Source organism: Lactuca sativa, chromosome 6 (assembly GCF_002870075.4).
Source record: "Lactuca sativa cultivar Salinas chromosome 6, Lsat_Salinas_v11, whole genome shotgun sequence".
Classification (NCBI taxonomy): domain Eukaryota; kingdom Viridiplantae; phylum Streptophyta; class Magnoliopsida; order Asterales; family Asteraceae; genus Lactuca; species Lactuca sativa.
In genome coordinates this window covers 24,339,988-24,364,488 of record NC_056628.2, presented here as the reverse complement: position 1 = coordinate 24,364,488, position 24,501 = coordinate 24,339,988, and the positions used below count along the sequence as shown (strand labels likewise).

General features: G+C 37.3%; 1 protein-coding gene and 1 non-coding gene across 3 annotated transcripts; one reads left to right on the top strand and one right to left on the bottom strand.

The window, feature by feature from the left end:
* The first annotated feature begins 5,503 nt into the window (after positions 1–5,503).
* On the top strand, positions 5,504–6,106 carry LOC111882987 (protein RESTRICTED TEV MOVEMENT 1). Its single transcript, XM_023879346.1, has 2 exons — positions 5,504–5,701; positions 5,798–6,106. The coding sequence occupies exons 1-2, from the start codon at positions 5,504–5,506 to the stop codon at positions 6,104–6,106; spliced, it is 507 nt and encodes a 168-aa protein (XP_023735114.1).
* Positions 6,107–18,210: 12,104 nt separating this feature from the next.
* On the bottom strand, positions 18,211–19,215 carry LOC111882983 (uncharacterized). Of its 2 annotated transcripts, XR_008224555.1 has the most exons (4): positions 19,082–19,215; positions 18,717–18,843; positions 18,434–18,496; positions 18,211–18,340 (listed from the first exon to the last, which is right to left on the bottom strand). It is a non-coding gene; the product is annotated as an uncharacterized LOC111882983 (transcript). The 2 variants fall into 2 exon arrangements; XR_008224554.1 differs by having other exon boundaries at positions 18,717–19,215.
* Between the last annotated feature and the right edge of the window lie 5,286 nt (positions 19,216–24,501).

The window sequence follows — 24,501 nt, the reverse complement described above, 5'->3', positions numbered from 1 at the left end:
CATTAAAAGAAAGGATCCTGATATTTCCACTTGTATATATGATTCTTTCACTAAAAATAAATTGATTTGACATTTTTACCTTTATTTAAAGTTTACAAGAAAAATAAAATGAAGAGTTATAAATAGATAACATGTGCCGCTTCTTATCTATTAAAACATTCAACCAAATGATTCAGTCTTTTCTTTTTTTCCCCTTTTTTTATCGCTTATAAAAATCAATTTGTGTTTTTGTTTTGTGTTTTTATTATTCATCAAACAAACCCATTATTCGAATGCATTCAAATTAACGTCATTTTAGAATATAAAACTCTGTTAACCATAAAATCATTCAAATATATGCTACGACTTTATTCATGTATAAAATTTATCATTGAAATCAAATTATTCAAATGCACTCCCTTTTGATAAGTCGAAGTCGATCAACAAGGGTTTCACGAAACTGTCAATTTGTGTGTAAAAAACCTTGAACCAGGTCTCTAGTTGAGAATATTATTTTTCGAAACATTCGTTTTCAAATTCCATTTAATCTTATCATTAATCTTTGACCTTCTAGAAACAAATGAATGGCCATGCACATATTAATTTTAGATTCAAATGCCGACTAACTCTCAATCATGCAAAACCTAAAACAAAAATGGCTTATATTACATTTGTTTATTTTCATATTGTGAAAAACTTATGAACCGATAGAAACAAATGTAATATAATCCAAATGAAATTAGGAATATAATTAACAAATGTTAAATACTTTGTTTTTTATGGCTCCTACTTCTCAATACCGGCAACTGGCGAAGGGCAATGAAACAGCAACGACTAGCAAACGGAGAAAAAATAATGGCGATATGCGAAGAAAAAAGAAAATTCTTGAACGATGATTGGCTAATAGGAAGAGGAATGTGTCGATGTTTGGAAAGAAGGATCTTATTCACTTGATTATTGCGATTCTTATCTATTTCCATATTTGTAAATTCCAAATAAGGGTAAAAATGTAAAAGCAATTTGATTTTAAGTGGAAGTATCAAATATGCAAGTGGAAATATCACCACCCTAAAAGAAAAGGGAAGGAAAATTTTGACAGAAAGAAAGGGAGGTGAAAGAAAATATTCATTACTTTGTGTTCCCGAGTTCGAATGAAATGAAAGGAAAGGAAAGGAAAATTTTTAGTTTTTCTGTTCCCGAGTTAGGAAGAAAAAGAAAATAAAACTTATAACTTTCCTTCCCCTTACTTTCTTTTCAAATCCGCCCAATTTGGGAGGAAAATTTGGAAGGAAATATGACTCTAAAATCTTTCTCATCCCCTCACTTTCTTTCCATTAATGAAACTCGGGAACACGATTTTCCTTCGACACCCCTCACTTTCCCTCCGTATCCTCTCATTTCTCTCATTAAGTGGAACTCGGGAACAAGGCGTAAGTAATCTAACCAAATTTTGAAGGTATTTTGAATATAATAACCACATCTAATATTTTTTGAAAAATAATCACTCACTTCGGAATGAGTATTCTCGAGTAGGCAAAAACAAGGCCAAACTTAACATTATTGTTTGAATGCATATTGATTGCAGTGTTATTGTTATAGTATAGTCCGGAATGTGTGGATCTAGACCGGAATGTGTGTAATATCTCCAGAATACCATATTGATTGCAGTGTTTTTGTTACTTTAGTGTATGTCACATATTTAATTTGATTCCGGAATGCGAATTACGAGTGCGAAATAAAAAGAATTACTCTGGAACCTCTGGAATACGAAGGACAACTCTAGGACGTCCATATTTTTTCACATGACTTGTATTTTCTCATATTGTTAAATTTACGAGTAATATTGATTTGCATTATACAAATACCGTTGAATTAGTCTGAATCAATGTGTTTGAAAGTGTCCTTAATCAATTTGTGTGGATGTTGTTTAGAAAGATTATATACCATCCACAACAACTTTCAGAATTGGTCCCGATAAAGATAGCATTTAATTAAAAATATATAAATTATATTTGTATCTATACTTAAATTAAACATTGGTTTTTTTATTATTTTTGCCAAGCAAAATCTCGGATGTAGAAATAGAAAAGGTATCACACATCTTACCACCAAAGCCAAACATTAAAATAAGGAGGAAATGATAGTGTTTTAAAACTTTCAAATTGAAAACAGGTAGAACTCTAAAAGACAGGGTCATATCTAGTTTAGACAAACATGTTATGTTAGACTAGTTGATGTTTTATAATTGTTGTTATGAATATGTTTTATATATTTGGAATCACTTCACTTTAAAATATATATATATATATATATATATATATATATATATATATATATATATATATATATATATATATATACTTTTTAATTCATAGTGTCTGTCGTTAATCCAATGATTAGAGTGATGACTGCCAATAAATTATATGAATTGTTGCGCTTTAATGATAGCAAATGGAGTATTGTTGATACGAATGTGTTAGAAATGACTCATGATTTTCAACGTGTAAAAACACGAATGGTAATAATGGAAATCTAATTATCGCTTTCTGCAGCCGAGAAGCATAAAAATAGCATTGTATAATATACAACGGTTTCTCAAGACAATTGACACATTCGAAGAAGCATGTAGAGCACTACCAATAATAGAAGAATGAGTAGAAATGATCGATATTGTGTTTCGTCTAATCGAAAACTACAATTAATTGTTTGAAAATCATATAGACATTGATAGTTTATTGAAATATTTTAATTATTATTTACTTTTGTCATTTTTCATTTTATAATGAAATAATATCATTATTAGTTTTTATACTTTTTTTAAATTAGTCTCATATATTTTTATTTTAATAAAAAAAATATGTGAAGTAATGTGGGAAGAAAGGATAACCATTTACAAAGTTTTGAATTTGTGTTGCAATAAAGTGGAAAAGAATTGATGTGAAGCTTGTTTACCAACCGGCTGGATGTAAAAGTTTAAGAAGTTTAATTATTAAAATATTTATCTTTATACTAATAAAACAGTGGTTTTTTTTTTTGTCATGTGTCATCATATTAGACATCTTAATTAATGTGTTGACACTTGTCAATCTATTAGTTTTCTATTTTAAATTTATTAGACATCATCATTAATGTGATGCTATTTGTCAATGTATTTATTCTCTATTTTAAATTTTAAATTTTAAATTTAAATTTTATATTATTGTTTTCATTAATTCACAAATAAAAAATGTCTAATATATATTAAAAATTAATTTTACATATTTATTTGAATCAGCGATTATAATTTCATATAACTAATAAAAACATCTTTTAATTAATAATTTATTTAAAATAATTGATTAATAATTTTGAGTTTTTACTATAAAAATTTAATTAATTTTATAACTGTGGTTCCCACGGATTATAAACTAGTGTTAAAAATAAAATAAATAAACTTTTTAGGAACCAAACCATAAAACATGAGCATTTCTGCAGTACACTCTATTCTTTTGAACCATCACCCCTCAAATTTTCACTCCCTAAAAAACAATAATTTTAGCAGGATATATATTATATTTATTGTGATATATCCCGCCAATAGATATATAGTGATATTTTTAGCAGCATATATTATATTTATTGTGATTGTGATATATATACTGCTAATAGATGTATAGTTAGTTAATCCGAATTTATCGTGATATACATCCTGCTAACAAATATATAGTTAGTTAGTCCGAATTTATCGATCCAGAATGCTAATAAATTCCTTATTCTTTAGGCTCTAAAATTCAAACCTGAAGCATCTTTTAGTCGCCATCAAATGGCAGCCATGATGAAGTTGGGTCCCAGAGAAATGCAAGGATCGCTTTGGGGGATTTCACGGCAGTGATTACAACTCGTGTATTCATGACATTGGGATCTATGTGAAGGCCTCTGGATCGGTAGCTGAAACTGAACAAAAACCTACCACGATCATAAATATTGAAGATGATGATTGAAGTTGAAAGCAATTCTTTCAAAATCAAGGGAATAAAATTTTAGTTGTAGTCTAGAGCACAGTATTATTATGTTATCGATTGTAGTCAAGTGATTAATCAGTCACGCGTTTAGCACAAACTAGGATAAAAAGTTCCATTACTTTCTTGATTTAATGAATTCCATATGCTTAAGGTTTTTATTTATTTATTTTTATTTTTTCCTAGCATCAATTTTTTTTATCCGATGGTTTGAAGTTTTGGTTATAATCATTTTGATACAGAGATAGCATGTGACTGAGATGGTAATTTGAAGGGTTTTTTTTCCCTTTTTTTGTTATTATGTTTCTGTTATAGAGATAACCATGTGAATTAGATTTTTGAATTTTTCGTTATCATCATTTTCTTGTGAGCTGAAATCGGTCACTTGAATTTTTTTTTTTTTTTTTTTTGTTATCATCATTATGTTCTAGAGTTAATTGTGTGATTTGAAATCATTGATGTGTTTATATCGACAATGGGTTTGGTCCTAAATGAGTAAATGTTATGCTAGGTCAAAGTGGTTTTTTGACTTGTACTGTATAAATGGTTTTATAAGTCAAGCCACTCTTTTAAAATTGGATAAAATAATAAACACATTTACAAAAGAAAAATTAATCTTTTGTAAATAAGCAATCCCAAACCACCCCTTATTCCCTTAATTATCTCCTCCTAGTCCATGTCAAATCTTCTTCTTTGTCTCTGTCTAATCCAAATTTCCATTACAGATTTTTGTTAAACATGTGTGCCTTCTGTTAAAATTATCAAACCCTAAAACAAAATCTCGCTGTCGATTAACAGTGGCGTTGATGTGCAATATGGCGGTGAAGATATGCAATTAACGAAGACAATGGCGTTGCATTTATCAAAACCTAAAATATGATCTTTTAAGAAACTTGTGGTGATAAAAAAAATGATTAAATTTTCTCAAAGAACATGGATTATGGTGAAGATATGTAATAAATGAAGAATAACAAAGGAAGGGTTCTTGGCGATGCAGGTCCAGTCTCCCATTCTTTATTTTTATTCGAGATATTTTTTTCTGCGATTTCGATTATTTACTTTTCTGGGATTTCTTTGATCTCAAGAATGATGAATGTATAAAAAACGAGGAGTTTGAATTAAAATATTATTGATGAATGTTATCTGCATTTTGAAATATGTATCTTAATATTGTTTACTTACCTATATGGAGATGTCTTTAATTAAATATATGAATGATAATCGAAATTTGCTGAAGAAAACATATCTTACAAGGGTATTTTGTCATTGTCCATTAATTTAATTCTGTTCATTCATCATTTCAAATCTATCAAACAATATGGAATATTAATGGTTTATTTTACTCTACAATAGTAACCGAAAATGATAATAGAATTATAATGTTTCATTTCATTATTTATATGTCCATTTATTTGTCATTCCATTCTATCCAACAAAACACACCAAAGAATATATAAAGTCTACTTGAATCCCCTTTGTTTATTTTAGGGTTTTGGAAACTTGAATAGTTAGTTACTCGCTGTCAAATGGAGAACATGTTAAGGTTGGGTCCCAAAGAAATGAAAGGATCGATATGGGACGAAGGTGGAGGGACTACAATTGTTCAAATTCTAATTTCACATAGACACTATCAGATCGATTCGATCCAATTCCTATATGCTGTAAATGGGAAAGTGTTTCGTTCAGAAATTCGTGGAGAACTCACTGGTTTAAAATTTGATATGGTTAGTATTAATTACCATGCACGTCCATCTAATCATCTCTCTTTAACATTCATTGAACTCAAAACAGTTGTTATTTTTGTATATATAAAAATGTAGGTAACATTTGATCACCCAAGGGAGTATTTGACTTCTGTAAGTGGTCAGTATAACAATGGCGCCTACAATGGCGAATTGGTTTCGATTGCATTTGGTACCAACATCCGTAAGTATGGACCCTTTGGACGTGTTGTTGACAATTCACTTACACAGTTTGTGTATAATTTTACACCAAAGGTTTCATTTGGGGGATTTTATGGTAGTGTTTACAACCATTCAGTGTATGCCATTGGGGTGTATGTTAGGCCCCTTGTGTCGCTTGCTGAAATTGAATCGTATATTATCAAGGATGAAGAACGAAGAAGATGAGGAAACTTTTAAAGTTTTTTGTATAATTTGCTACCTTGGATGCAATGATGCATTGCGAATGGATTCTTATTTATCTTAATAGAGTCTTTATAATTAAATAGTCCAAAAATCCAAAGAGTTTGTTTGTTTAAATATGATAAAACTGTAAAAATAGTCCTTGTGGAATGATTTTTTTTTAAAAATGTCCAAACTATTAAAAAATTTTGATCGTAGTCTTTTTCTATCAACTTTGTTTTTTTTTTTGGTAACTTTCAAATTGAAAAGACTATTATACTATTCTTCTATTTAACAAATATTAAAAATAAATGAACACATGTCTTTTATTCTCTCTCTCACACACACACATTAAAACAACAAAACCTTCATATATATATATATATATATATATATATATATATATATATATATATATATATATATATATATATATATATATATGTGTGTGTGTGATGCAAACAAACACACACTGAAAAAAAAAAAAAAAAAAAAAAAAAAAAAAAAAAAAAAAAAAAAAAAACCACCCACACACACACATGTAGTAAAACATGCATCTGAAACACCCACACACCAGGTCTAACTATTTTTCTGTCATTTTGGAAACGTAGTAGTCACTTGTGTAACCGGTTGCTACGAGATTTGTAGATTGTGGATATGTTTTTAGATCTGATCGGACTCAACTCGACGCTCATCTTCAGAGCCGTCCAAGAGGGTGAGTGATAGGGTTGACGGTGCATGACCCATCTTTTAAAGGGGCCCAAACTATTATTATTATTATTATTATTATTATTATTATTAAAAGTGATTTTACGACATTTGATTATTATAATATAAGCTTTTTTTTTCGAATATAAGATCGTCTTTTCTTTTGCACATCTGGACCATGTAGTTTATTTATTAACAATTTGCATCAACCACTTCGTTAAACAGTTTTTTTCTTTGTTTAATTTGCATAGGGTTAATACCTTAAAAACCATTATTTATACATCCTCGTTTCGATTTAACCTCAAATTTATTTTTTGTTCTTCATTTGTCATTATATTTTAGAAAACGTTTCATTTCCGGACCCTTAACCGGTCATCAACAGGTAATGATGACGTGTCAGTTTTTGCATTTTTTTTGTTTGCAATAGGCCCCAACATTTACGTATAAGTTTGCGTTTAACCCCAATATTTTTTGTTCCCCATTTGCCATTATTTTTTAGACAAAATTTCGTTTTAGCCATTGGTCAGTCACAAATAGATATTTTAAAACGTAAGAGTTGAAACTACGACTTCTCATTGAGGGTGAGGCGTGTTACCTAGTAAGTCAATAACTTTTTTTTTTTGTATTATCAGTGTTTGTTGTATTTAATCTACACATGTATTTTAAAATGAAGGAAAAATATCTAGTGTAAGTCTTGAGTCTGTAACATCTAATAAACAATATGACATGCTAGGATCGGCGCCTCGCACAATCTCTGCCTCAGTGTCTCAAATGCAGCCTGCTGCTCGGGTCCCCACCGAAAGACCACGGCTTTCTTCGTCAGCCGCGTCAGGGGTACGGCTATCTTGGAGAAATCCTGGATAAATCTCCGATAGTAGCCTGCCAATCCCAGGAAACTCCGAATCTCAGATGGAGACTTCGGAACCTCCCACCTCATCACGGCCTCGACCTTGGCCGGATCGACCAGAATTCCGTTCTGGTTGACGAGGTGCCCTAAAAATTGCACCTCGCGCAACCAAAACTCACACTTGGAGAACTTGGCATACAAGCTCTCTCTCCTCAGGGTCTCTAACACCTCTCTCAGATGCTCCTCATGTTCCTCCCGAGTCTTGGAATAAACCAAGATGTCATCGATGAAGACTATCACAGACCGGTCCAGCATCGGTCTGCATACACGGTTCATGAGGTCCATGAACGCGGCAGGAGCATTGGTGAGCCCAAACGGCATCACCACGAACTCATAATGGCCATAGCGCGTCCGAAACGCGGTCTTCTGCATATCCTCCTCCCTGACCCTCATCTGATGATAACCCGAACGCAAATCTATCTTGGAGAACCAAGATGCTCCCTGAAGCTGGTCAAAGAGGTCATCAATCCTCGGAAGCGGGTAACGGTTCTTCACCGTTACCTTGTTCAACTCTCGATAGTCTATACACATCCGATGCGACCCGTCCTTCTTCTTCACGAACAGGATCGGGGCTCCCCATGGCGAACTGCTCGGACGAATGAACCCCTTGTCTAGCAGCTCCTGCAGCTGCGTAGACAACTCCTGCATCTCAGGAGGAGCCAACCGATATGGTGCCTTGGCTATCGGAGCCGCACCAGGGACAAGGTCGATCCTGAACTCCACCTGTCGCTCCGGAGGTATCCGAGGAAGCTCCTCTGGGAAAACGTCTGCAAAGTCTCGGACCACCGGAACCTCGCTCACTGTCGCCTTACCCGTCTCCCGGGTATCCATCACATACGCGACGTAACCTGCGCATCCCTGCTGAAGGTAGCGCCTAGCCCTCGCTGTTGAACATACAGCGGGTCCATACTGGGGTCTCTCACCATGAATCACTAACTCTCCCCCGCTTGGGGTCCTGACCCGCACTAGCTGCTGCGCGCAATCTATCACAGCCCCATTAGGGCTCAGCCAATCCATGCCTATAATCACCTTGTTCCCACGCAACGGTATGGGAACCAAGTCTACCAAGTAACGCTCCTCGAACAACCGCAGCACGCAATCTCGGAACACCATCGATGCTCGCACCGATCGATCATCAACAATCTCCACCTCCAAAGGGCAATCTAACTCGCCTGATGGCTCATGAAACTTCTTGCTAAGCGCAAGGGAAACGAATGATCGGGACGCACGCGAATCAAATAACACCTGAACTGGGAGGCCGTTCACATGGAACGATCCTAAAGCATACGAATACGTACAGAGCACATATCAATAACATAACATTATAAAAATAAGGTAGAGGGAAAGAATCATACCCGTCACCACATCGAGTGCGGCGCGTGCCTCCTCGGTAGATAGCTGAAATACCCGGCTCCTCACCACTGGAGCCTCTGCCTTGCCCTGCCGGCCATCCGTGATCCGCAGGGTCGCTGGAGCTGGCGCCTTCACCGGCGCTGAAACTATCAACTGGGGGCAATGGGCCTTCTTGTGGACCCTCTGGTTGCAGTGGAAACACAACAACTCTGATGTCTGAATAACTGCTGCCGGAGCAGTGCAATCCCTGCTGATGTGCCCGGACTTGCCGCACTTGTAGCAGCCCGATGATCCCATCCTGCACGCCCCCTCGTGCGGCCTGCCGCATTTCCTGCAGCGGCTCGGTCCTGACTGGCCTTTCGGCCTACCATCTGATCCCTTGGGCTTCTTCCCCGAAGCCCCTCCTGCCTGTCCCTCCTCCAATTTCCGTTTCCGGATGTGCTCCAAATCTATCTCCCTCTCCCTCGCCCTGGCAATCATAGAGTCCAAGGTAGGGCAAGCCGAAAAACTCACATGCTCCCGGATGTCAGCTCGTAGCATATCATGGTAACGAGTTCTCCTCATGTCCTCGTCACCGGCATACTAGGGCACCAACAAAGCCCTCTCCCGGAACTTGGCGGTGATCTCCGCCACAGTCTCCGTCGTCTGCCTCATGTCAAGAAACTCCCTGGCCAGCTGCTGAAGCTCGACCGCCGGTGCAAACTCTGCCCTGAACCTGGTCACAAAGTCCGACCAGGTCATAGCCTCGATAGCTGAGGCTCCCAATGAGTCACCCACTGACTCCCACCAATCCCGGGCTCGGTCCCGTAAACATCCTGCTGCATACCTCACCTTCGACCCCTCGGGGAAGAAGCTGGTCAACTGGGCAGACTCGATGTCTGCAACCCATCGCCTGGCAGCAATGGGGTCTTTCACCCCGTGAAAATCCGGTGCACCACTGCCCCTGAAGTCCTTGAAGGGCAGTGTGCGAGATCCTGACTGGCTAGATGCCATATCACTCCTGAATGCTCGAAGGCGATCCTCCATCAACTCCATGATCCCTTCCTTGATCGACCCAAAGATAATGGGGGTCGACTCAAGGATGCCTCTGGTAATCTCTGACGCGATGAACTCGTGCAGTCCCTCATCAACCGGCTCGGAACCTGATCCTGAACCTGACCCCTCTCCTGAACCGCCATCTACCGGCCTCGATCGAAGTACCACCATTCTGTAATACATCACAACAATCATTAGTGATACTGATACTCCCTGAGGGATCACAACTACTTACAAGTTCCCTGGTCTTATCTTGGCCTTCCTTGGTTCGGGTACGGATCCTCTGCTTTCAGTAGTACGGGCCCATACTACCTTCCACATCTATCCGTACCTTCTTCAAGGAATGCCTCGACTCCACCAGATCCCTTTCACTACTGCTGATCACTGTTATACTCATCCTAGGCTTGCCCTAGGAAAATCTCTAATTCCACTCTAACCAGTCCTCAGCTGCTGCAGGCCTCCTTGTAATGCCAATTAGCCATTACCCGAATACCATCACATGTGACGAGGCTCAAATAATCCTTCGAGTACCCGACTCTTCCCTACAACGGTTGGACTCAAACAAGAGCTGCGCAGTAGGATCAAATCCGGCACTCTAAGATTATTCAACCCTGATCACATGTGACGTGACGCATTCGCCTAATGGCTAACTCCCATTATTCAGAGTCCCACGAAGCACGAAGCAAGCAGCATTCAGATAAGGTTAACAATCTCAAGTAACTCTATCCACTTTCAGGAACTGAGCTAGCATAAAGTGCTAAGCTCATACTACCAGGCATAACCTAAGTAGGCTATCCTACTTACTGTTTACTCAACTACTAGCATGCAAGTTCTCATACAACTGGAACACATAAAGCAGGCACATAAGGCATCACTCCTAGATCCTTAGTCCTATTCTAGCATGCTGTTCTACAAAAGCTGATAAACATAACATAAACTTGTATGGGTACTTTGGGGATACTTACTTGAGCTCGGCCGGTCGCGCATATCACACACTTCGTTCTTTCTCAAAACTCTTTTCTAGATTTTAGAAAACATTTTCTTTTAGAAAATCTTTTAATCCCTCGATTTGAGTTCAGACACTCCCAAAGGTGTGTCCGAATCCCTCAAACCAGGGCTCTGATACCAACTTGTAACGACCCAATTTTCACGACCAAAAATTTTGTTTTAAAAACATTACTTTAGCAAATATTAATAACTAAACACATTGTCTGATCAAATCATAACACAAAGTGAACCATGTCTAAAGCCAATTCATACATTCAATCAAAATATCAGAGTACAAATCCCAGTGAAGCTCGTAAATGCGGAAACCGGAGAGTGTGTGTGTGACATGTTGCTACCGCGCCGGCTCCTTTCCCCTAGCTGAGGAGGTACCTGAAACCAAAACTGAAAACTGTAAGCACAAAGCTTAGTGAGTTCCCCCATCGTACCACATACCATACAAACACGCAACATACATACTGCCAGGCTATTCTAGGGTGCCTGACTACCCGGTACAGCCGTTCTGGGGTGCCGTCCTACCCGTGTCAAGCCATTCTGGGGTGCTGACTACCCATGTCAAGCCATTCTGGGGTGCTGACTACCCATGTCAAGCCATTCTGGGGTGCTGACTACCCATCGGTCCTAACAACCGACCATAGGGACTGGTCCCCTCGTACTACCTCTATCGCATATAACATAACAAGCCAGCATGCAAACATATCATCATATACTGTCAGACGTATCTGGGGTGTCTGACTACCCTTCGGTCCTAGCAACCGAACTCGACTACTATCACATACAACATATCATGCTAGCATATAACATATCAGGTAGTAGCTATCCTAGATGATATCACAAAGACAATCATCTATCATACGTCTCCTACTGGTGGGTCGGCGTTGTGGCCTTAGGCCCACCGCTACTGGAAAGGTAACTCACCTCGAAGTAGCTGCTGATCTGATCGGGAACTGACTGCCTACTGCTGCTGCTGCTGCTCCGGAAATCCTCCGGCTGCAATTCCCACAATATACCCAATCAAACACTGCTCACTGACCTTTGGGTAAAATGACCATTTTACCCCTGACCATGCCCTAAGTCAAAGTCAGAGTCAACTTTCAGTTGACCCGACTCGCCGAGTTGGCCTTCCAACTCGCTGAGTCCCTATCCAAACGACTGCCCTGAATCCCGATCCTACCCGTCGAGTTAGGCGACGACTCGACGGGTTCACCTTCTTAACCAATATTCAAGTCCTTCATCCTACTCGCCGAGTTGTATGAACAACTCGTCGAGTTCATCTTCATCCGATGAACACTTATGCTAAGACTCGCCGAGTTGTATGAACAACTCGTCGAGTCCATCTTCATCCGAAGAACACTTATGCTGAGACTCGCCGAGTTGTATAAACAACTCGCCGAGTCTATTCTTGATCTAAGGAGATTGCCTTGAACTCGCCGAGTCAGGGCATTGACTCGCCGAGTACCTCCATAGATGAGTTAAGCTTCCGACTCACTGAGCCACACCCCGTGACTCACTGCTCACTCGACACTACGAAAAGGAGACAAACTCGGAGACTCGCGAACAGACTCGCCGAGTCACATGAACGACTCGCCGAGTCGTTGCCATGCACCCACTAAATACACAGATTTGCTCGATTCCATTCCATGCCATTCACAGATCTGGACTTCTAGGACACGAATCATACGTAAAGTTTCCAACTTTACGTGTGGATATTCACCAATATGGATTTTAGGGCTCAAAATGCCCCACAAGGGTAGATCTAGGGTGAATAAGCAACATAGGGCCATAAAGCTAACAGATCTGAGCTCCTGGAGCTCAATCTTGCCACGCCTTATTACGACATATAATGCACATACAAACTTGGGGATTTGACCAAGAAAGGCCCAAATGAAGTACTAAGCATAGAATCATGGGGAAAACGGGTTATACCTCAAAGGAACTGCTGGAAGAACACGATAATGGCCTGGATGGCTTCCTTTCTTCTGGATCTACTTCCTTCCTCTTTCAAAGCCTTCAAAATCACACAACAAAACTTCAATCTTCAAAGAAAAAGCACAAACGAGGGTTAGGGAGCTCTGGGGAGAGAATGGGGGCTGGCCTGGAGCAGATAAGTCCTTTAAATAGGGTGCAAACCCCTGAAACTTAGGGTTTCATCCAACAGCTGTGACTCGCCGAGTCCAGGATATGGACTCGCCGAGTCGCCAACTTAAACGTGTCCCGGGTCCCGCATCCACTCGGCGAGTCGGACCTATGACTCGCCGAGTCCAAGGCTAAAAAAGGAAATACTCAAATATCATTTACGTACCAGGAACCGGGTGCTACACAAATTTTTGGACTTCGGAAAATCAATTGATGTGGATCGCATTTACCACTAACAAATGCAAATATGGACCCTTTGGACGGAAAAGCGGACCAAATAAGGAATTATTCAGCTATAGATTTGGACCAAAATCTTGTTTTACAGGATTTCATGGAAGCGTTTTTGAATCTTGTGTGTATGCCATTGGAGTTTATGTCAAGCCCATCGACTCACTTGATGAACTCAAAGAAGAAGAATGAGTTTCAAAGCTTTCGCTACTTTTTTATCACTACAAAGAATGTAATATATTGTCTCTTTGTATGCTAATGGATTATATCATCAATCATTTTTGTTTCTCCGTTCTCAGATGAGCCCTTTCATATCAATTTAATGAGCTTGACTGATTTAGCATTTTTTTTTACTCGGTTTGAACACTTGATTCTAAAATCATTTTATATGTTGAATGTCACTTAAATTGTTATCATATAAATTTGAGGGATATGGTATTTGAACTTGGGTCAACTTAGATTTGGAGTGATTCATGCTAGGGATTCACCACTCGACCACTTTGATGGTACATATAAGGTTGTATATACTAATGGTGTTTTTTATTTCCTTATGTGATCTTTACAAAGATCATGCTTGATTGATCTTGATTTAGTTTAGCACAAACAAATGCAAATATGATCCCTACAGACAACTTAAAATCTGGAAGGTAGATGAAACTATAGGTTTGGATTGAAGTCTTTTTTGTAGGATTTTATGGAAACGTTTGTTGCTCTTATGTGAATGCCATATTAGTTTATGTCAAATCTCACTACAAACAAAATTACATTTAGTGGCCCAGGAAAAGAGCCACTAAAAACCAAAAATGTGCCACTAAAGACCCCCCCCCCCCCACTGGCAATCAGCGGCACAAAAAAAATAGTGCCACTAAAGACCTTTAGTGGCACTTTTTGGTTGTGTTGTTGTAGCCATATTGGGTTTTAGTGGCACTTTTCAATTATGCCACTAAAGCACTTATAGATTTCTCAAATGCAAAATTCAAAAAAATTGCACCCCATTTATGAAAGAGTCACTAGATCCAGGTGAAATATACATCCAAGATCTATCCATAATTAATCCTAAAGGATAATAGCAAATGCATAGTTTAGTATCCTTATGTTCAAATAAAGCATTATATAAGTAAAAAACTAATACTAACAATTAAGCAAAACAACTTTCAAGAAAAATTGCACTTATTACCACATAAGATATCACTAACATTTTATTCTTTTGCTATACTATCATAAAAATACCACATAAGATATCATGATTTGTGTTATGGTATGATATTTAAAGCTCAAATGCACCAAAACAATTTACAAGAAGAATTACATTTATTATTTTATCAAAAAATTTTGATACAATTTTCTTCATATGATGATTAGAAAAGTCTGTGTTTTACGAGTATTATTTTAGCAAAAAAAAATTCATACAAGAAAATATAAACTTACAACTATTTCTGAATTGTAGTTTCAGCAAGCCTTTAATCAGTGAAGTAGATTAAGGTCTCTGCAATCAACCCCAAAGTAGGACCTAGTGAGGATAACATGAATTTTCAGATTACGTGAATTAGATAAAAAAAAAACAAATAAATTGAATTAGATAAAAATCGGTGAAGTAAGAAAAATTAGAAGGAAATTAAAAGGAAATTAGAAGGAAAAGAAAGAAACTTACACTAATTAAAGGGGAAGATGACTTAGGGCAGAAGGGGACGGAGTAGTGAGGACGATTGTGAACTGGGGAGGACAAGGTAAGAGGGTATCGTAGTTAGGGTGGACCGATACATAAGAAAAATTAGAAGGAAAATGAAAAAGATGAAAGAAACTTACACTAATTAAACTTGAAGATGACCTAGGGCAGAAGGGGACGCAACGGTGAAGAGGATCTGTGAACGGAGGAAGACAACAAGGGAAGCTAGGTCACGAAGAATGGTATTGCAGTCATGGTGGACTAAGCTAGGTCGATCGGCGAAAGCCCATGGTAGAGCGGAGCATTGCAGTTCCCACGAAGAAGAAAGGCGGGAGCGAGCAGCGAGCAAAGCACTGGCTAAGGCCTAAGGCACGAACGAACAAAAGTGCCACTAAATTTTTTTTGTTTTAGTGAAAATAATTCGTTTTCCCGCAATGTAAAAAGGAGTGGTAATGAAAAGTTTTTAATTTTTTTCAATTAAAATTTTAGTTTGGGGTTCTAAATATTTTATCAATTATTTTAGTAAAATATAAACTTTTAGTGGCATTTTAATTTATAATGTCACTAATAGATATGGAAATAAGTGTCATAAAAAAATGTGTCACTATATATATTAAAAATTATAGTGGCATAAACAAAAGTGCCACTAAAAGTATGGTATAGTGGCACAAATACAAAATGCTACTAAAATTTTGTGCCATAAATTAATTTGTAGTGTCTGATCTCTTATGAACAATTGAGAAATATGCCAAATGCATTTACTGCAGTATTAATGCCAAGAAAAATGCAATTAGATGCAAATAAGCTTTATTGATCTAGTTTGTCAATAGGCTGGTGGGACTAAGCATCCTTTCATCACACAATCCCCATGTTCACGCCAAAACAATATCAATTTTTCTCTTTTTTCACTCCAACGTGAGAAAAACTTACACTCAAAAGAAGAATTTTTTTTTGTTACTTAATCCATGATGCCTATGAAAGGCGCACAAAACCCTGTAGAGGGAGCTAAATTTGGCAGGTAAGCCAAATTTTGCAAAGTTGAAATTGACTTTAAAATCCGTTAAGTAACCTGCTAAATAAGAGTAGGAAATCTAGAAAGTACAGGAAACATATATTTTTAAACTAGATTCGTGTCCCCCGCTACGCGGGGGTTAGATGGTATAGATGTTTACGCTTGAAGTATATGTATGTTTATTATTTTGTATGCGTTTACTGTTGGAGTTATTTGGATGTGCATGTTGTAAGGGTAGATGTGTTATCTGATGGTAATAAATATATTTTCGGAATATAAAACTAACGATGAAAGGTTTGATTTCTTAGGATTTATTGTATTGTTTGTTCTCTGATTCCTTTTGTATTTGACATATGGATCGTATGAGAGAATATGGATCAAAAGAAAGTTGTTCATTAGATGGTGATTACATCATTTTTCATTACAGAACTGCATACAAAAGTGGTCGATGTTGCAGAAGTGGATGATGCTGCTTTTGTTATGGTGTTGGATGGTGTTGCACGATCTTGTTGCATATTTTGATGGCTTCTGACATGTTTTCCTGCATCATGTTGAACATGTCGAGCATCAACACGGTGTCTTTGTCAATGCCCTCTCAATCACTTTCACAATATTCGCATCCTAAAACAAACCCTAAAAATATATTTTGAAATATATTTCATGTATACCTTCGTTGGATGTTGAATAGAAGGCCTCACATTTTCCATGTCACCAACCTCAAGTATGTTATTAACATTCCCCCTATCATCCTTTTATGTGGGTGAAGTTGTTGAATGCCTCCAATTCCCATTCGCTATACACTTATAATAAGACCTGAAACATTTCTCATCAAATTAATTAAGTCGTGTCACATAGTTTGACCAAATAGTCAACTTAAATTTAAAGTAGAATGATAAAACTTACTTCCCCTGTGCAAGTCGAACTTCAGGTTCATATTGTGGCCCACCTTTATGGATTGCTTTAACTGGTTCTTTCCAATTCCCAGCGAAACCTCTAATTAATTCCACATTCTCTCCCTCATGTCCATTCCACACAAATGTGACAGAATAGGTAGCTGGTCCCTCATGTTTCCCATTTTCCACCATAGCTATCAAATCCCATGTTGCTCTATCAGGACGACACGTGTGCAATCCAGATACATAATTGTAAGCTACATGAAGTGAAGTATCAGTCATCCAATGAAGATATGCAATCACACAACAAAATGTCGTTATAGTCTTTATTCTTCCAATTTTTCTTCAATTAATATAAAAAACAAAGGAGAAATTGTAGCTTTACCCAACTATATTCAAATTTCCCAAATGTTGCCTTTTTCACCAATATCTCCAAATGTTCATCATTTTCTCAAAAACTTTATAAGCAATATCTGGAAAAACTAATGATAAAACACCATATATTGCAAAATGACATATTAAAAAGAAACCATAATCGCTCATTTTAACGAAGTTTAGCTTACTTCGTAGGTTCCTCACCAAGTAGCCTCATATGCTCCTTAAGAAGCCTCACCCTGCTTAAAAGCCCAAAATCCGGAAAATACCATCTCAAAAGAGGTGATAGTGACACACAAATAATGAGCTCTTTGGGAATCTTTTCATATCCATAAGTAAAAAGATGTGGCTGTTTGCTAACATAATAAGAACTTTAAGAAATAGTAGAAAAATATATAGAAAATCAACAGACCAGTCAAGAAGAACACGAATTAAAACTGGTGGTTTGTCCTTTGTCATTATAACACAAAGTGGAGTAATAGATGCCTGCAAGTTTTGTGATATTTTGAGCACATTAGAATAACTAAGTAATGCAATGAATATATAGGCTGCAAAGAGTAAACTCATCATTTTTTTAGTTTTATGCAGGTAGTTGTAATTAGAAACGTCTACCAACTTTACATAAAAGTACATTGCATTTATTTGTAAAGTAACTAAAGTATGTTGCTATTTTTTACCCTTTGTGCTTTTTTTTACAACATGATCACCTTATCTACTTTGTCCATTGGTAATCGTAAAAAAGTAATCTTATATGTTGCTTCAATGTTCAACAACATTTACATTTTAATAATTAAATCAAAAATAAATTAAAACAACAATTATAAAAATAAAGAATATAATACGTATATAAACCTATAACTCTTGCCTATATATCTGCAACTTTCAATTGGCCCCCACTATCCAGCAAATTATTTCTGGCACCCTACTAATATTTTAATTATTAAAAAAAATGTCAACATATGAACTTATATAGGTAAATTTATATAATTAGTTGAACCTATATTAGCTACCTTACTTTGGCCTTAAATCACAGTGGATAATTGGATATGTCTTACTGTCATGAAGATAACTCATACCCCTGTTATCAATCAAAGAGCAAAAAGTGTCAAATACTAAGTATATGATTTCATAATAATAAATATTTTAATATTATTACAAATACTATTATCATAATAATGATCCATTAGGATTATTGGTAACTTTTACACCGTTTCTTTGATCTTTTTTTAGCTATTTTTTCTAAAAGTTTACAACCGGACATGTTATTAATATAATATTATAAAAAAATCCTAACTTACCTTTTTTCTCCTGATTCACATAAACTGAGGTTAAAAAAACTACTTGCCTCCCAATATCCAGAGCAAATGTAAGAGCTTTTGATGGGGACAACTTTCCTATCTTTTGAAGATAGCTTCTAAGATCACCCTGAAAATTCATCCAAATTCAATCATTTCTATAGTATTATCAATTTATCATATCAACACGAAACACAAAAAGCTTGTTAGAAATACAAATCTATGCAACGGAGTTCTAAACAACATAACCAACGAAATAAACCCAGGTACCATAAGGTCTGCGTGCAATCCCAAATACAACATCAAATTAAACTGCATACCTTTAATTTTAGAACGATAAAAAAGAATATAAAAAACAAAAAAGGTACCATTTTTAATCCTGTCAAGTGCTTCCAATGGCTCTGTTTTTTTTTCGGTTTTTAAAAAGCTAAAAACAGAAAATCGCAGTGACAAGGGTTTTCTGGAATGAGTGATTTTCTTTCGAACATCATAATGATCGGTCATCGCCACAAACCTGATTGACTTGTAGCACTGACCAACAACAAAATAATTTATTTTCCAACCTCTGTTGAACTCTTGAGTCCAACTGGCGGTGACTGATGGTGGTGGCGTAGGGAAGAAGGGGATACAAATACGACGACTGATAGGCGGAGAAGACACCCTCCAAATGAAACACAGGAGCATACCTACATCAAAACATCACAAATATCAAAATCATGTCCCTCCTATCGATATAACCATAACCAAAATAATAATAATAATAACAATAACTAATAAATAGTGAAACTGATGTCCAGAGAGGAAATGTCTCTACTTGGAATCGCAATCCTATAAGCTGTAGATAGTCAGAAGGCAAATAACTGGAATATTTGAATCTTAATAGTTGATAGAGGAAGCCGATGATGTGAGATGACGCTGATTCGAGGTTTGGGTGTGTCGAAGGAAGAGGCATATACCCTTTGGATAGCTTCCAACAAACACGATGGCTACAAAGGGGGTTGGGGTGAATCGATGGCGGTGGATTAAAATACAAAGGGGGTTGGGGTGAATCGATCGGTCGACGATTGTGGTCGTACTGTCTGGTATATTCCCGACTTCTCTTCCGTTGGCGGTTATTGGACCTCCTTCCAACAAATTAGACAACGACGCTCTGATGAATGGAAACGAAGAACAGAAGGGAGAAGCGGTGGATGAATGGAATCGGGTCGAAATTAACGCCTTGTATAGATAAAGGAGAGATAGGCGGTGAAGTGGTAGACAGCGGGAAACAGAATTGCTTAGGGTTTATCAGAGGAATTGAGGAGGTTTGTTCAGAGAGAAGAAGGAATAGAGGGTAGAATCAGAGAAGAAGAATGGAGAGATATGAGGCGGTGGAAATTAAAAAAGTTGAGTGGAAACCGAGAAGACGGTGAAGCAAAATCAAATTAACACGTGTCGACGAAGTTTATAGAAAACGGCATAAACTGCCCAGAAACACAAGAAAACGAAAAGATGACATACCATCATAAAGGAAGGGTCTTTTCTGCTAAAAAAACACCTAATTAACTGTAGCTAAGACCCAAAAATTTTAATATATAGTATAATAACCAAAATAGAATAAAAATTGGAAATTGCATGAAAATTGTGTAAAAAGTCCGATTTGGATTGTGGGCTTACAACTTCTCAACGGATCAAAATCACGCCCATTTTGAAGTTGAGCTTCTTTTTACCCCCATTTTGTCTTGTTCTCATTTGTCCATAAATCATTCATCTAGGTTTCAATAATAGCTGCATCAAAATACCACAATTGTGCACCATTCCCGAGTGTGTTCATGTTAATCAAAGTAGCAAACATAAACTCGAAAATTTAAAATGAAAGAAGCAAACATTAAGGGTTCGTTTATTGCGGAAAAATTGGTCGTTTTCCGGAAAAAAATTTCAAGAAAAATGAGAATTTTGAAAACGCGTTTAATTCTTCTACTTTTTATATTTTTCACGGAAAATGAAAATTTTTCGTTTTTTAAAATTACAAAGTAGTTGGAAATTTTTGGAAAACTGATAATCATTGTTTTCCATATTTTTCTAATTCCAAAATTTTTCTAAAATATAAACACTCACTCCCACCTCATCCATCTCTACCTACCCTTACCTTAATACCTTCAACCCACCATACTCCTACCTACCTACACTCACTCCCAAGCTCACCCCACCCCCACAAACACACACACACACACCAACACACACACACTCACAAACACACACACCCACACACACTCACAAACACACCATCTCTACCTACCCTTACCTTAATACCCTCAACCCACCACACTCCTACCTACCTACACTCACTCCCAAGCCCACCCTACCCCCACAAACACACAAACACACACATCCACACACACTCACAAACACACCCACAAACACACACACACCCCCACACCCTTCCCCCCCCCCCCCCCCACACACACACACCCACCCACCCAACACCACTACCGCCATCACCATCACCATCGGCATCACTACCCCATCACCAGCACCATCACCGTTGTCATCACAACCATTGCCACAATTGTCGCCACCACCACCACCGTCAACATCATCGACACCACCATTGCCCCCCGTCGCTGCCCCCACCACCACCACCACCCCACGCCCACCCTACCACCGCTACCGTTTTCTAAAAATGAAAACCGATAGAAAAATACACATCTAATTTTCTAAAACTGAAAATGAAAAATGAATAAATTTTAACTAAACGCGTTTTCTAAATTTTCCAATGAAAACTGAAAACCGAAAACGAAAACCGAAAAGGGAAACGAAAAACATAAAAGGGAAAACAAAAAATAGAAAATGAAAAGAGCTTTTCCGTTACTAAACGCAGCCTAAGTGTTTTCATTTTAGGTAACTCAAAATTGTAAAAGACTACTCGGTGTGGTCACCTGCATTAAGAGGCCTCATCATAAGTGAGAAAGAAGAAAATAGTGTTGGGAAGAAAGAGGGATGGTGTTCGTCTTTAAAAACGCGGTTGAAAGGCTAAAAAAGAAGAAAGATAGAGGGGAGAGAGAAGAACAGGTGTTGTCCGTCGTTACCAGCACAACGGATGATCACTTAACATACAAAACTGGCTAGACAGAGCGGTGTGCAGCCGTTACCATGGCATTTTCCGGCGTCCACATCATCATAATAGGAGTAGGCATTGCCCACACCGAGCAGTCTTAGCAAGTGTAGTAAATTTGACATTGATATCTCAATCAATTTTTTCTAAAAGGTTGATACAGATCAAAATAAAAAATATGAAAGATTAGATTCTTTAATTGAAAAATGAATACCTTTTTTTTGTTTATCTAATACATTAAAAAAAATTCGGTGTATTAATGTTTAAATAGTATAAGCCCAACTTTTATTTATGTATCTAGGCTCATGTTATACTTGGCTCATGCATGGTTATTCTCTATATAAATCCTATAAACCCATAATTAGAACGAAGATTTTAGAGGAAACTTTTTTACCAACATAGTATCAAAACAATACGTCTATACATTCCTAAACATTCTTCTTCTAAATCCCTACATCATTAATACTTCTCCTTCCATTCTATCTTGCCCTGGTCGTCAGCCAGCCAACCCAATCCATCGATTTTTTCTTCTCGATTTTTATTTTTTATTCTTTTATGTGGTAAATCAGATATAATAGACACACAAGGAAACCGACAAATAATATTGAGAATTCTATGTCGATTAATTGCGATAAATAAATCCATTTATTATTATTATTATTATTATTATTATTATTATTATTATTATTATTATTATTATTACCAAGTTTCGTTCAGAAAATAGATCAATCATTCTCGATTAGATCTAATTATAAGAAATGAGTAGAAGCAGACTGTCCTGTTGTTGGACGAAAAAAAGACATTAATGTAAAACCGCTCAGTTGACGGGTGATCTTGAACGTGGAATAATTGCATGAATCGGATTCTGAGGGCTGTATTTATAGGTATCGAAACCCTAGAAGCCAATAAAAGAGCCCCTCATAGGTCGGCCCCAGCGACCAATGCGTCGTACGAAGTGCCAAGTAAGCCTAAATCGCGCCATTTCTTGCACTCACGACATCGGCTAGTGCTAGAAGAGGCTAGGCGCGCGTGCATGGGCTTGGCCCATTCCTTTGATCCACTAAAGCCTTTGAAGGCTTATCAAGGGGAAAGACTTATAAACCCAAAAAAAGGTTTCTTCCCCCATCAATGTAGGATAGAGGAAACTTGCCAACTTGCAAGATTATTTCTATAATTTCTAGCAGTCCCCCACCAAGTTGGAAAGTTTTCTTTCACTAAGACACGTGATGTGAAATGTCTCAAAAATACAAACCAAAAATTTCATTTGAAAACATTACTAAAACCATAATATCAAAATATAATATCATAAAACCATAAGTCGTGCATCTCAAAATGTCATAAAATATGTCTCATATCACAACTAATGTCAAATCACGTCAAAAATATCAGAGTCTAACTCCCAAGTTAAAACTGTGGTGGGTGTCATGTCATCATCCCGAGCCCTTCCCCTTGCTAGCCGAAGTACTTGAAACCAAAACTGAAATTGTAAGCACGAAGCTTAGTGAGCTCCCCCAAACTACCACATACCATACAATATCATATAAAACAAATACTGGGCCTTGCCCACTGCATTAGACCGAAATCCGGAACTGACTAGGGCCTTGCCCTCTGCATCGGACCGAAGTCCGGAACTGATTGGGGTCTTGCCCCCTGCATCGGACCGAGGTCTGGAACTAACTAGGGCTTTGCCCACTGCATCGGACCGAAGTCCGAAACTAACTAGGGCCTTGCCCACTACATCGGACCGAAGTCTGGAACTAACTAAACATAGCATAACATAATCATAGCATATAACAATAACACATATACTGCATACTGCATCGGACCGCAGTCCGGAACACATAACACATAGACATGCCTGAATCACAAAGACATCAAGCATTTTGTACTACTTCTCGGGACCACCCCGGCATCAGACCGTATTCTGGAACTACTGCTATCTAAACGGGTCGGAATTGTGGCCGTAGACCCGTTCCTACTGGGAGGAAACTCACCTCGTAAGGCTGATTGCTGAAATGCTGATCGGGAACTGTCTGACTGTTGCTCCGGCAACTCCCCGGCTATAATTTCCATAAACACACTAAGTCACACACTAATACTAATCTTAGGGTAAAGTTGTTGGATAAGGTGTCTAAGTCCATAACTATTTCTGGTATGTACTTGACCCGACCCGGCATGGTCCATTTGGGCTGCATGGCACCATGCATCTAGATAGACTAAATGAGAGAAATAACACTTGTGGTTTATTAATATATTATAAGTTCTAATATATTAATAGTATTATTTAATTATTATTGATCAAGAATTAATTTGGAATTAATTAAGTGATCAAAAAGATAACTAATTAAATATATGGGATGATTATGTAAATCATCCATAACTTGTATAGTGGGCTAAAAGGCTCCATGGATTATCAAGTTGGGTTAAACCCATAGGATGCTCCATGGATGCTCCATGGGAGTTACAAACCCATAGGTCATGGAAATGAAAAGTCATGTCACATTAGGGTTTACATGGTGTAACCCTAGATGTGACACATTATATATGCAACATGTTACTCACCAAAATTGGCTACACTAAGTTGCAAGAGGGCTAGGCCGATTTTTAGAGTGTTACATATTCTCTCAAAGTCATTACAAAGCATTTGGTGTTGTGTGAAGCATTTGAGGCATCACACTTGGGGTACTAGGCTCT